Source organism: Triturus cristatus, chromosome 3_2, assembly GCF_964204655.1.
Source record: "Triturus cristatus chromosome 3_2, aTriCri1.1, whole genome shotgun sequence".
In the NCBI taxonomy this organism is placed as follows: Eukaryota; Metazoa; Chordata; class Amphibia; order Caudata; family Salamandridae; genus Triturus; species Triturus cristatus.
This window is the reverse complement of record NC_140584.1, coordinates 1,214,164,092-1,214,179,008: the sequence shown is the minus strand read 5'-3', so window position 1 is coordinate 1,214,179,008 and position 14,917 is coordinate 1,214,164,092. Positions and strand designations below refer to the sequence as shown.

General features: G+C 44.2%; 1 protein-coding gene across 2 annotated transcripts in view; it reads right to left on the bottom strand.

Annotated features, from left to right (window-relative positions):
* LOC146859480 (uncharacterized) overlaps window positions 1-14,917 on the bottom strand; it is a 187,619-nt gene that overhangs the window by 161,465 nt on the left and 11,237 nt on the right. For both annotated transcript variants that reach the window (XM_085650209.1, XM_085650208.1), the window contains exon 2: window positions 33-150. In XM_085650209.1, the coding sequence (XP_085506335.1) occupies window positions 33-150 (118 nt within the window). The remainder of the gene's footprint in view (window positions 1-32; window positions 151-14,917) is intronic.

Below are 14,917 nucleotides of genomic sequence, written 5' to 3'. Positions count from 1 at the left end.
CTTGGTAAAGATTAACAATAATGTATCATTACCCAGGGACATCAAGGCCTGGTGGATCTCCTTCATCACGTTCCTGTACAGATCCCGCTGCCATTTGTGTAAAAGCTTCCACTCCTCTTTGGAGAAATAAGTGGAGACGTCGAAAGAAACCTGTGAATGAACAGAAATGTTACAATACTTAGCAACTATATTCATCGACACTACCGCACAACTAGCTTACATTTTAACTACATTCAGCAATTCTAGTGCACAACTGACTTACATTACAACTACATTTATTTATTTTATTTATAAAGTTTTATATAGCGTGAACTTGATCCCAAGGGATATCAGAGTGCTTTACAATTTGAGGGAAAGGAAGGTAACAGTTTAGTACATGAATCAAATGGGAATATAAAACAGACAATGAATCAAATAGGGCAAACATAAGGCCGGTTACAACTCCTGGGGTCAACAAAGAATTTGCTAGTAACTGATACCTAGCGACAAAGGAGGTGAACAAATGGGTCAACAAGAGAGGAAGAAGAGAAAAGACATATATATAAATAAATAATAAAAAAAAAAAGATATATAGAGAGAGAGAGAGATAGAGAGAGATAGAGAGAGAGAGATAGAGAGAGAGAGAGAGAGAGAGAGAGATAGAGAGAGATATGTTCAGATTTTCGGTGCAGAGCCAGAGAGAGAGATCCAGATTTTCGGTGCAGAGCCAGAGAGAGAGATCCAGATTTTCGGTGCAGAGCCAGAGAAAGCTCGTTGGCATGTTCTCTTTTTTGCAAAAGATCTGAGGTTTCAGGAGGAAAGAATTAGCACTCCGACGGTCTTCCCCCCCTCCGGATAGTTTTAGCTTTTGCGCTAGATAGTTGGGGGTTTTGAAGTGGAGGGCTTTGTGAGATAGGCAGGCAATCTTTAGAGGAGTTCTTGCTTCATAGGGCAGCCAGTTTGGGGATTTTAAGACTGGAGAGATGTGTGCATTTTGCTTGGTGCCCGTAACCAATCTGGCCGCCGCGTTCAATGATGCCCTTAGTGGGGCCAAGGTATATTTCGGTAGGCCACAGAGCGTAGCACTGCCACAATCAGCAATTCTAGTGCGCAACTAGCTTACATTACAACTACGTTCAGCAATTCTAGCGCACAACTGACATTACAACTACATTCAACAACCATAGTGCACAACTGGCTTACATTACAACTACATTCAACGACCCTAGTGCAAGCTTACATTACAACCACATTCAGAGATTCTAGTGCACAACTCACAACACAACTATATTCATCGACCCTAGTGCACAACTAGCTTACATTACAACTACAATCAGCAATTCTAGTGCGCAACTGACATTACAACCCTATTTAGTGACTCTACTGCACAATTTACATTATAACTACATTCAGTGACTTTAGTGCACAAATTACATATCCGCTCCTCCGCTTTTAGCAGCGATCGCAGAGGGGTACTTCATATAGAGTGAGAATTGGCCCACGGATAAAGGAGGAGGGGGAAGGTGCAGCAATTCCAAAACAGTCTCCGTGCCATAACAGAGTTGTCAATTGAACTGATCAGAGATACAGACCAACTTCATTTAATTTGGAACATGGAATCGTGACCTTCACTTTTCTTCTCCTTTCCATATTATATTTGTGATTTCCCCATCCCCTTATATGGTACCATACATACATTCCATGATTATGAATCACTCCAAATGTATTACAGTGGGAGATTTCAATTACTGGGCCAATGAATCAAACACGCTTAAGGTCAGGTCGTTCTAGCGGGAGAAACCACCAAAAGGTTTGTACTTTCCAGGGGTGTACAACAGGGCTATGTATTGGCGCCCCTTTTATGTTTAATACTAACGGTCTTGAACATCACCTGGTTAATGTAAAAGCTGATGTGTACTCTTCGCAGACGATGCAGTTTTAATTGCTAGGACTAGTTGGTGGCCGGCACTGGTGGGTGTGGTCTGCTATTAAACATCGTACATTTCCCCTATGTTGCTTCATTCAATATATTGGGGAACTATACATTGGCAATGAGGAAGAAAAGGCTTACACAGATCGTGCACACCTCAAAATGCTTGGATTCCTACCTGCCTTGGATCAGAATGTGGAATTGGAAGATTCTTGTTAAGGTATAGTTGGCGATTATGGCATCTTGAGTAAGACGACAAGGGTGTTTGTGGAGAGGCAAGACAGGTATGAGTCTCTAGAAGGAATAGGAGTTCAACTAGTGGTGAATGGGGATTATGGAGAGAGGAGGCTTGGGGGGAAAAGGGGCATAGCGCAACCAGTGTCATCAACGGACCATGGAAATAAGAGGAATTACTGATGGCCATTTTAAGAGGTTCGGAAGCAGAGACAGAAAAAACCCCAACTGGTTCTAGGTATCTGGTTAGCGCATGGTCAAATTTCTACGGAAACCAATGGGTTGCAGTTCAAGCGTATTTGCCTGTTGAACATTGATGGGCACAACTAGTGAACTCAAAGTTTAGTGGATTTTGGTTCCGTTGTTTTTGGTGTGCAGTGTGAGTACAGGGTACGTATTAATACTCACCGAGTTTTGTGGACTAAGGGGACATGGGTCTAGGGAGATGGGTAACCATTGTGGAGAAACAATTCATTTATGTATTTAAGCATTATTCAGGTATAAGTATCAGTTCCTCTTTACTTCCCAGGAAGAGCTATTGGAATGTAGATGAATGCAGATGAGTTCTCGGTCACAACCACCCTTCCTGTGTTTGTGTCGGTCTAGAGGGAATACACAAAGTGTAGCTGTCACCCACCCCAGATGTGTATTGGAGACAGGCTGCAAGGAACACAGAGCGGTAAGAGCAGAGAAATGTCCACTTTCTAAAAGTGGAATTTCTAAAATAGTAATGTTAAATTCAACTTTACCAGCAAAGAGGATTTATCATTACCATTCCAAAGATATGAAACATGATGCGGCTACTCCTTTCTAATCAGGAATTACAGTTTAACAGTATCTTAAGGAATTTCCAATGCTAGCCTATGAGAGGAATGGGCCTCACAGTAGTAAAAAACAAATTTAGATCTTTGTCCGGGACATGTAAAACTCAAAAGTACATGTCCTACCTTTTTGATACACATTACCCTCCCCTTCGGGCTACCTAGGGCCTACCTTAGGGATGACTTGTGTGTAATAAAAGTGGAGTTTTGGGCTTGTCAAGTGGTTTTAAATGCCATGTCGAAGTGCTAATAAACTGCACATGCAGGTCTTGTAATATGCAGGCCTGGGACCGGTTTGGAAGGCTATTTGTGTGGGTGGTACAACTAGTGCTGCAGGTCCACTAGTAGCATTTAGAGTACAGGCCCAGGGTATATGATATACCACTTTGCAAGGGACTTATAGTAAACTAAATATACCAATCATATATAGGCCAATGTCACAAAGTTTAGAGGAGAAGCAAATGCACTTTAGCACTAGTCACTGCTTTTGTAGGCTGTAAACAGGATGCACCATCCTACTATCAATGAGTCCACAAGCTGCCATTTTAAGTGTGTGTAGTCTGTACACAATTAATTTTAAGCCTATTGGGGGGGACGAGTGATAAGGGACCTCCAACAATGACTTGGTATTCAGAGTGTGCACACCCTGGCCCCTTCTATTCTCTTTAGTATTTGCTTTTAGAACATGCGGTCTTCACCCTGCGTCCTGAAATTACTGCAATACGAGAAATCTTAATATGGCGGACAGCCAGTCACAGTTTTTTGTGTGCACAGACCAGACTTTGGCTCTGTGGACACAAAAAGCTTAATAAGAACAAGCATTGAAAATGCAATAGGTCTCGCCTTTAATTAAGTTAAAGCCATTTGCTTTGCTAATGGTATTGTAAAGCAAAGCAAAAGGCTTTAACTTAATAAAAGGCGAGACCTATTGCATTTTTAATGCTTGTTATTTTATTTTTTTTTAAGCACGGGCTATGCAGAATAACAGTGTGAGGAGAACAATAAACAGCTTTAGCTTGTGTGGAAAACCTTTCTGTACGTATTGCATAGCTTAAAGGTCTCTTTTTGTATGTGTTAACACGGGTGCAAAATAAAAGTTTCACCGTTTTCTAATTAAAAAAAAATGTACTTGTTCGTTCAGTGCAGTTTTAAAGGTATCCTACTTGCCACCAAGGGCATTACTTGCCCACTGGCACCTTTTGACGTCGAGACACGACGCGCACTAGTTGGCTTAAAAGAGGGGTGTCATGTTTGGGGTGTACACTTTGGAGGCGAGGTGAGTCTGGTAAAGTCTTGGTGCAAGTAAGTACCATAGAAAGGATGCTCTGGGCTCTGGTGCAAACATGGAAAACAGGCCCTGTCACTCACTGCTGGGGCGGAAGTAAAATGAGCGATTATCAGGGTTTATTTGCTGCTTGGGGCCCGGGGCCACCACGCCTGCTGTACCAGCGTTAGCAGCGCGTCTGAGTGATGCCGAGAGGATGGGGCGCAAGGGTCGTTGGCTGGGAGGCAGGACTGCGCCACCCCGAGGGGGGTGGGTGTAAGCAGGGTAGAGGAGAGGGGCCGTTTGTAAGCAGGGAAGGTGAGAGATGGTGGTTGTAAGCAGGGTAGGGCAGCGGGCCGTTTGTAAGCAGGGCAGAGGGGCCGTTTGTAAGAAGGGCAGGTGAGAGATGGTGGTTGTAAGCAGGGTAGGGCAGAGGGGCCGTTTGTAAAGGGAAGAGGGGCAGTTTGTAAGCAGGGCAGGTGAGGTGAGAGATGGTGGTTGTAAGCAGGCGAAAGGTGGTGGTTGTAAGCAGGGTAGTGGAGGGGCCGATTGTTGTAAGCAGGGAAGGGGAGAGGAGGTGTTTGGAAGCAGAGCAGGTAAGAAGAGGTGGTTGGAAGCAGAGCAGGTAAGAGGAGGTGGTGAAAGGAGCCAGTTGTAAGCAGGGCAGGTGAGAAGAGCCGGTTGTAAGCAGGGCAGGTGAGATGAGCCGGTTGTAAGCAGGGCAGGAGCCGTTTGTAAGCAGGGCAGGAGCCGGTTGTAAGCAGGGCAGGAGCCGGTTGTAAGCAGGGCAGGAGCCGGTTGTAAGCAGGGCAGGAGCCGGTTGTAAGCAGGGCAGGAGCCGGTTGTAAGCAGGGCAGGTGAGAAAGGAGGGTTGTAAGCAGGGCAGTGGGCCCATTGGTGTGGAAGGCAGGTGGTTGGCAGAATGGTGAACATACGCTGTTGGCGGGGTAGGTGAGCCCCTGGAAAGTAACCCCCCTCCACTTCCCTGTGAGACACGCTGGCGCGGCACCTCACCCAGAACAGGAGGCTGACGGTCTTAAGCAGGCAGCTCTGGCACCTCACCCAGAACAGGAGGCTGACGGTCTTAAGCATGCAGCGCCAGCTGCCGCCTGGCCGGTCCGCCATGGTAGGGCCGTGAAATGCATTGATAGGGAAGGAACTTGAAGTATTAAATGCAGCGGGTGCGTGAAGTCAGTGCACGTGTAATGTGCCGAATCAATCACGCACCTAGTAACTTCAGACAGGGAGGAGAGAGCCTGGAGTGTGATCAGAAATACCAACAGGTTCCAAAGGATCTAGAGTTTGGAAAAAAATAAATAACACACACGGCACCATGGAGGAAGATGACGGTTCAAAAGCACAGCACATTTGAAAGAGTTGCAAAAAAGTGCTCGCAGAAGGGACTTGCTTTTGTTTCCCTGCCACAGAGATGGACGTTGTGCACTCTGGAAAACGATAACCGACGAAAGGCGAATACCCTGTAAACAAGCACGGACTGGGGGGGGGGGGTTAGCAGAAGCACTGAGTGGGAGGGGAAGAAGGAACACAATAACAAGCAGCCGTGAAAGTGATCGGAGCGATTGCGCGAAGGCCATGCTAATTAAAAGCACACGCGAAGCGACATTTTCGTTACTATGACAACGAAAGCTTCGCAAAATGGCATCGGACTGTCCACAGTCCGTGGGGACACGTGCATGCTGTCTGCTTTGGCAGATGGCGAGAGCAGCCATCTTTGTCCATGCAGGCGCGTGCATGAGCCCACGGTGGAGAATCGATTCCAAAAGGTCTCTCTGACGAGAGCAGCGCATGCCCTGCTTTCGCCAGGCGAGACCTAAAAAGGATCTCTTGTGCAATTGGAGACCTTTATGGTTTAATCCATAGACAGCTGTCGAACTTATTCCTCAAACCTCCACTGGCTAAAACAGCCAAGATATACAAAAGTGTTAACCCTTTGATGCTAATCTGCCACCTTTTGTTTTTTAAATACTTTCATCATGAAACTACTGAAAGGTCTTTCACCAGAGCAACAAAAGCATGCTTTTGCAGTAATGTTCTACTTCCAGGCCACGTTTGTGTAAATCCTTTTAGTGGTTCATACTGCAAGCACTAGCAAAATTTCCTATAGGGACTAGGACTGGGAAAACACCTATTTATTTCACCCCCTTTGCGTCCTTTTCACTTGTACAGATCTACACAAAAATTGGCATGCCAGACCATAGCGAACTATGGCAATGTATTCCAGATTTGGTGCAGATCCATTTGTGGGTTCGAAAGTTGCAGGCAAATCACAAAATGCCATTTTAATGTTAAGTGTGTCTGAACCATAAAAACACCGTGGCAACTACCAGTGTGAAATTTATATATCATAGAAATTCACTGAAAAAGCCACAGGTTTCAGGGACGTTGTAGTTACAAATTAGCATTTAAAAATAATTGAAATTCACTGAAAAAAACCACAGGTTTCAGGGACGTTATAGTTAGTTGGACATTTCACTCGTACAAAATGAAATAAATTCGACAGTTATAGTTAGCTGAACTAACTATAACTCGCGCCCCCGCAATGCACTGCCGATGACTCCACATATTACATCATTCATGACATGGTCAGTGAAATCACTGATTACATCACTGTCATGATGTAATATGTGATGTCATCAGCAGTGAATTTCGAAGGTTTTTTAAATACATAATTTCTAACTATTCCTACAGAAGTAGGACATGTGCAGAAAGAGGAAGAAACGTGCAGAAAGAAGCAAGAGATATGGACAAAGAACCAACAGAGGTGCAGAAAGAGGCCTTGTTGGAAAGTTATCCTGTGCCCACAAAATGTTGCTTACTGGTGGTAACTGGCTGACTAACCAGGCCCGGAGCAAGTGCTATCCTGAAAGACACTTAGAATACAGTGAAAAAACCTACATACACTAGGGTACACTATGGCATGGGGTACCCCTGAGATAGGCATGACCTCCCCTGTAAAGGCCCTAGTACATAATAGGCAGAGGTGCAGAAAGAGGCAAGAGAAGTGCAGAAAGAAGCAACAGAGGTGCAGAAAGAGGCAAGACAGGTGCAGAAACAGGCAGGAGGGATACAGAAATTTGCAACAGAGGTACAGAAAGAAGCAAGAGAAGTGTAGAATGAACAAACAGAGGTGCTAAAAGAGACAAGAAGGGTACAAAAAGAAAGGAGAAGTGCAGAAAGAGGCAAGAGAATTGCTGAAAGAAGCAAAAGAGGTGTAGAAAGAAGCAAGAGAAATGTAGAAAGACAAGTGAGGTGCAGAAAGAAGCAAGAGCAGTGCAGAAAGAACCAACAGAGGTGCAAAAGGAGACATAAGGTGTGCAAAAAGAGGCAAGAGGGGTGCATATAGAGGTAGGAGAGGTGCACAAAGAGGCAACAGAGGTACAAAAAGAGGCAGGAGGGGTGCAGAAGGAAGAGAAGTGCAGGTTGAGGCAAGTGAGGTGCAGAAAAAAAAGCAAGAACACTGCAGAAAGAACCAACAGGGGTGCTGAAAGAGGTGTGAAGGGTACAGAAAGAACAAGAGAAGTGCAGAAAGAGGCAACAGAGGTACAGAAAGAGGCAAGAGGTGCAAAAACAAGCATGAAAGGTGCAGAAATGGGGGTGCAGAAAGAGGCAAGAGAGGTGCAGAAAAAGAAAAAAAGGGTGCAGAAAAAGCAACAGAGGTGCTGAAAGAGGCAAGAGAGGTACTGAAAGAAGCAAGAGAAATGCAGAAAGAAGCAACAGAGGTGCTGAAAGAGGCATGAAGGGTGCAGAAAGAGGCAAGAAGTGCAGAAAGAAGCAACAGAGGTACAGAAAGAGACAAGAGAGGTGCAGAAACAGGCAAGAAAGATGCAGAAAGAGGGTACAGGGGTGCGGGAAGAGGTATAGAAAGAGGCAAGAGAGTAGGACAAATAAGGAAGAAGGTTGCAGAAAGAAGCAGGAGGGGTGCAGAAAGAAGGAAGTGAAGTGCAGAAAGAGGCAACAGAGGTGCAGGAGGCAAGAGACTTGCTGAAAGAAGCAACAGAAGTTTAGAAAGAAGCAAGAGAAGTGCAGAAAGACGCAAGTGAGGTGCAGAAAGAAGCAAGAGCAGTGCTGAAAGAACCAACCGAGGTGCTGAAAGAGGCAACAGAGGTGCAGAAGGAGGCACGAGGGGTGCAGAAAGAAGGAAGAGGAGTGCAGAAAGAAGTAATAGAGGTGTTGAAAGAGGCACGAGGGGTGCAGATAGAGTCAAGAGAAGTACAGAAAGAAGCAACAGAGATACAAAAAGAGGCAAGAGAGGTGTAGAAAGAGGCAAGAGAGTTGCACAAAGAGGCAACAGGGGTGCAGAAAGAAACCGGAGGGGTGCAGAAAGCAGCAACAGAGGTGTAGAAAGAGGCAAGGGGGGTGTAGAAAGAAGCAAGTGAAGTGCAGAAAGAGGCAACAGAGGTGCAGAAACAAGCAAGAGAAGTGCAGAAAGAGGCAAGTGAGATGCAGAAAGAAGCAAAAGCAGTGCAGAAAGAACCAACAGAGGTGCCAAAAGAGGCAAGTGAGGTGCAGGAGGCAAGAGAACTGCAGAAAGATGCAAGAGAGTTGCAGAAACAGGCAAAAGGGGTGCAGAAATAGGAAACAGGTGGGCAGACTGAGACAAGAGGTGTAGAAAGAGGGAAGAGGGGTGCAGGAAAAGGCAAGAGGGATGCAGAAATTTGGAACAGAGGTGCAGGAAGAAGCCAGAGCAGTGCAGAAAGAACCAACAGAGGTGCAAGAGGGGTGCAGAAAGAGGCATGTGAAGTGCACAATGAAGAAAAAGTGGTGCAGGAAGAACCAACAGAGGTGGAAAAAGAGGCAAGAGGAGTGCAGAAAGGGGTAGTAGAGGTGCACAAGGAGGAAATAGGGGTACAGAGAGCTCAGCTAACTATAACTCTCGCCCCCACAATCCACTGCTTATGACTTCACATATTACATCACTGATGACATGGTCAATGACATCAATGATGACAACTCTAATGACTTGACTGAGGACACCATCCACATTACTAACGTACCCACTCACACCCCCATAGACCCTTTCATACACCCACTCTCACACAACCATTCACAAACCCATACACGGATCCATACCAGTACTTACATACCCATTCAACTATTATATATATGTGTAAGTCCTTGCGCTTGAGTGGGCACACACCGATGCTCTACCCCTGAGGTATTGTATGCCTTTTGCAGCTTGCTTTCTTTCAATCCTGCTTTACATCCATGCCCAACATGTTTCAAGGCAACCACGCCTCTTAATCATGGGCTCCACGGAGGCACAAAGAAACGCTCACCTGTTTCAACATTCTTCTTTTATTTGATTGTGACCGCCCTCAGTGGGCGTGGCTTACACTGATGCACAGTGGTATGCTGGTTATTATAGTCCTGCAGGTAAGTCTAGTATTCCTATAGTAGGCTCCATGTCACTGTGATATTTAAGCTTATTTTGTATCCTTCAGTAGGATTGATTTCTCAAATTGAGGGCAAATTTGCATAGAACATTGTGCCGAACGGAGAGGGATTATTCCCCTCCACAGCCTTCTTAAAGTTTAAGAAAGGTGCTCCTCTCCCACGGCTCAGACACCCGTGCAATTAATGGTTTCACCAAAAGTCCTTGCACTTGAGTGGACACACACTGATGCTCTAACCCGGAGGTATTGTATGCCTTCTGCAGTTCGCGATAAAATATATATACACACACATACACACACACACACACAAAATCTCCAGCAGTTGCCGGCAGGCATTCAAACACCAGCAGTGCAAAGTAGATAGTGAGCCACCATTCTTAGAAGAACCGGAACCAAGGATCTGTAAGCCAAAACACATTGAGGCTATTTTCACTACTGCACTTCTTGCAAATAAATATATTGATCAGCAGACTTCGGAGTGCTGTGTCCTTTTTGGATGAAGCGGGTCTTCTAAAAACATATATTATTATCTACTGGCGGTCGCCAGTAGATAGTTATAGTTAGGACCGTGTTTCCATAGGAAATCTGAAAATTCTATTTTGAATAACTTTGGCGCCGGTTGACGAATCCTCGCGAAATTTTCAAAACTAATTGGGCGCTCCGTTCAGCTCCTACCCTGAAAGTCTCGGGGTGATTCGTCATGCGGGGGCCGAGAAAAAAGGGGGGTCCCAAAACGTGTTTTCCCCATGCATTTTCCCATAGGACCTTTAGTCGAAGGTACAGCCCGAACGGCTGAACAGAATTACTTGAAATTTGGCAGAGAGGTAGTCCTCAGGTCAAGGAAGTGCCTTTTGCATATATGGAGTCAATCTGTTCAGTAGTTCCTGAGAAAATTGCAGTTAAAAGCACATACATATCTATAGCCGCGCACCCTAACGTGCGCGAGCGTAATTCTGATTGGTGGTTACATGTCAGTCAACGTTCGAATCGGTTGAAATCAGGAAGTGTCGGCCGCCATTTTGTTTGTTGTGGGTGCGAGAGTGAAAAAGAGAGGTGGCGAACGTGAAAAGGGGGCAGGGTAGAGAGTTCCTGACCCCCTAGCCTTTGTCAGGGGGTCCCTAAAGGACCCCGAAGGGTGAAAAAAAAATTTATTTTTTTTTAAATCGCGGGGTGCGCGCACGGTGAAATACTTAAAAAAAAAAAAAAAAGAAATTGGCATTTAAAAAACCGTACAGATTCACTTAAAAAACCATAGGTTTCACACACGTTATAGTTAGGAATAAGCATTTAAAAAACCTTGCAAATTCACTTAAAAAAAACCATAGGTTTCACACGTTATAGTTAGGTGGACATTTCACTAGTAAAAAACCAATGAAATTCCACCGTTATAGTTAGTTCAGATAACTATAACTCGCGCGACCGCCACTCTATCACAAGGATGATGTCTCAGTGATGAAATATGTGACGTCATGAGCACTGGATTGCGGGCGTGCAAGTTATAGTTATCTAAACTAACTAGAACGGTGGAATTTCATTGGTTTTTTACGAGTGAAATGTCCACCTAACTATAACATGTGTGAAACCTATGGTTTTTTAAGTATATATATATATATATATATATATATATATATATATATATATATATATTCACTGAAAAAACCATAGGTTTCAGGGGTGTTATAGTTAGCTGGACTTTTCACTTGTACAAAACCATTGAAATTCCCCCGTTATAGTTAGTTCAGCTAACTATAACTTGCGCGCCCGCAATGCACTGCTGATGACGTCACATATTACATCACTCATGACATGGTCAGTTACATCACTCATGACATCACTGATGAAATCTCAAATGACATCACTGATGACATCACTGATGACATCATCCATTGAATGTGTGTTTTTCTGAAAATTAAATATGTTTTAGATATGTATATCTCAAGGTCGATGGAAGAATAAATGGGTATATAAGTGTCTAAATAGACGATTTGTTTTTGAAAAATTGATTGTGTAACTGACTGATTAAGTGTATCATAGTGAATACATGGCTTAGTGAGTAATGTTTAAATATGTGAATATCTGTATCAGTCTCTCACTTTGTGTATAAGTGGCTGCATGGGTTGGTGAGTAGCTACATGGGTGTCTGTATAGGTTATTAGTTGGTTTTTTGAGTATCAGTCTGAGTGTCTGCATTGTTCAGTGGGGGGTATTACGTAGTGCATAGGTGCATGAATGAGTGACTCACTGTTTGTATGTGTTGAACACAGCATGTGTGCAGGACTGTACGGGTGGATGAGTGTGTGTATGGGTGTGTTAGTGAGTGAATGACTGTCTCAATAGTGTCTTTATGAGTAACTACATATGTTTTAAACTAGTATATGTGACTATTGGTGTATATATGTGAGTATATGTGAGAGATTGAAAGAGTTCCTTTATGAATAAGTGTGTTTTTCTATAAGTGATTGTTTAAAAGACTAAGTATGTGTAAGTTTCCGTAGAAGTAAGTGTGGTGGTGTGTGTATAACTGTATATGCAAGTAAATGTATGTTTGATTCTTTATTAGCATGAGTGACTATGTGTGTGAGTAACTCTATGGATGAGTGGCATTGTGTAACAGGATGTATAGGTGTATGAGTACATATGATGAGTGAGTACATGTATGAGTGACTGTATAGGACTGTTGGTGAATGAGTGGATGTGTATGTGGATCTTAGAATTACTGAAGAGGTTGTTGTAACTGGTATTGGTATGTCCATTGTTTTGAAAATTTTAGTCTCTATTTTTAAATGTGTGTATCAAAGGTTATATTAGGGTGAGAGGAGGTCTGCCACTTTATCACAAGGATGATGTCATCAGTGATGTCATTTGAGATGTCATCAGTGATGTCATGAGTGATGTCACTGACCATGTCATGAGTGATGTAATATGTGACGTCATCAGCAGTGCATTGCGGGCGCGCGAGTTATAGTTAGCTGAACTAACTATAACGGGGGAATTTCAATGGTTTTGTACAAGTGAAAAGTCCAGCTAACTATAACACCCCTGAAACCTATGGTTTTTTCAGTGAATTTCTGAGGTTTTTTAAATGCTAATTCCTAACTATAACGTGCCTGAAACCTATGGTTTTTTCTGTGAATTTCAAAGGTTTTTTAAATGTTAATTTCTAACTATGCCTACAGAGATAGGACATGTGAAGAAAGAAGAAAAAATGCACAGAAAGAAAAAAAAGAAGTGCAGAAAGAAGCAACAGAAGTCCTCAAAGACGAAGAAAAGTGCAGGAAGAAGGATAACGTGCAGAAAGAACAAAAAGAAGAGCAGAAAGAAGCCTTGTTGCAAAATCACCCTGTACCGTCAACTTTTTCAGACGGATACTGGTGGTAACTGAGTCTGACTAACCAGTCCTAGAGCCAGTGCTATGTTAAAAGACACTTAGAATACAGTGAAAACACCTACATACACTAGGGGACATTATGCGTTGGGGTCCCCCTGTGTTTAGCATGACCTCCTCTGTAAGCCCCTAGTATATAATAGGGCATGGGGATTAAAACTACCTCTTAAAACAGGCCACAGGGCGTTTTTGCACACGTTAACTCAGGCCCCGTCCCCTCCCTTCACCACTGTGTAAACACGCCCTGTGTCCATTTTTAGTTGGGAGATTAAGTTCATTTGAATCCTGAGGGTCCCTAGGGTCCAACTAGCCCACTAGGTACCTCCAGTAAGTGCCACAGAGCTGCGTTGCAGAGAGGTGTAAAAAGTGGCACGGCCTGGACCACCTCTCTGCAATGCAGCTCAGTGGCGCTTACTGGAAGCACATGGTGGGCTAGTTAGCCCCCAGGGGCCCTCAGTATTGAAGGGAAATTATATCCCCAATTTAAAATGTGCCATAGTGCGTGTTTGCACACGTCACCTCAGGCCCCGTCCCCTCCCTTCACCACTGTGTAAACGCGCCCTGTGGCTGTTCTAAGTTGAGAGATTAAGTCCCCTTGAATCCTAAGGGTCCCTAGGGTCAAACTAGACCACTAGGTACCTCCAGTAAGCGCCACAGTGCTGCGTTGCAGAGAGGTGTAAAAAGGGGCTTGGCCTCAGAACACCTGTCTGCAGCGCAGCTCCCTGGCGCATACTGGAGATGCCTGTTGGGGGCACGTTTGCAGAGTGCTGCACGGAGGGGGCATGGCCTCCGGCACGATGCCAGTCTTTTATTTATTTTAATTTTTTAAGAAGGGGGGCTGTGTGGTTCCCCTTCTTATTCTAATTTATTGGCCCTGATGACCCCATACCCCAGGGCCTGTCTCCTAATTATATTTTTTTGACCCCAATCCCCAGGGCCGGCCACTGTTTTTTATTATTTTAAAAAAATATATATTTATAGACACACCTAGGACATGCTGGACAAACCGTACGTACCTATCACCATGACGATTTGCGTGATATTCATTAAAAGGCTACTATGCATGCAATGAATCCACGTGGAATGTATTTACACCACTAGTGAAGCTCTGACATGTCTGATGCCCTACCGTGCCTAATCCCGGTAGACACCCTTGTCGTTTATTTATACAAACATGGGTAGCTATTGACGGGCACTTTTAATACACATGCACACCAAGCCATTCAAAGGGGATTCGACAAAAATTCGACCAAAACTATGCAAGAAACCCCCCTCACGGTTAATAAAACACACATCCACTGCCGGATGTGTAATACTTTTTATTTTACTCTCTGGAAAGGGGACGAACATCACTTGAGAGTCACAGCGCGCTCCTGACAGAGCCCAATGCTGTGTTACTCCCACCATTGCCTGCCGAGTGCCACACACCTCTGTGTTGTATTCCACTAGCTAGTGCATATGCTATGACACTCTCTAGCCCATGTGCACTGTAACACCACCCCGTGAATATGTCATGCCACACTTGTCTTCGCACGGGTTATATTGCCCCATCTAACGTGCCTTCCTCGATGCCTATGTTATAACGCACAGTGCTATGCCATACATATTACAATCTGGGATCCATATCTTTGTCACAGTGCATATGCAACTTTACACTCCCCAGCACATATTTTATATTACAACTTTAGAGACTAGTTAGGCTACACAACACTGCCCTGTGCATATTACACTCCAAGGCGCATATCGCATAGCACGTGCTAGTGCCTGTGCTATCTCGCGCTCTCCAATGAATCTGTCATTGCGCACAATGTATTGCATATTATATTTCACGCCCGGTTCATCTTATATCACACTTTTTGGTGCATAGTTTATACCATACACTATATCTAG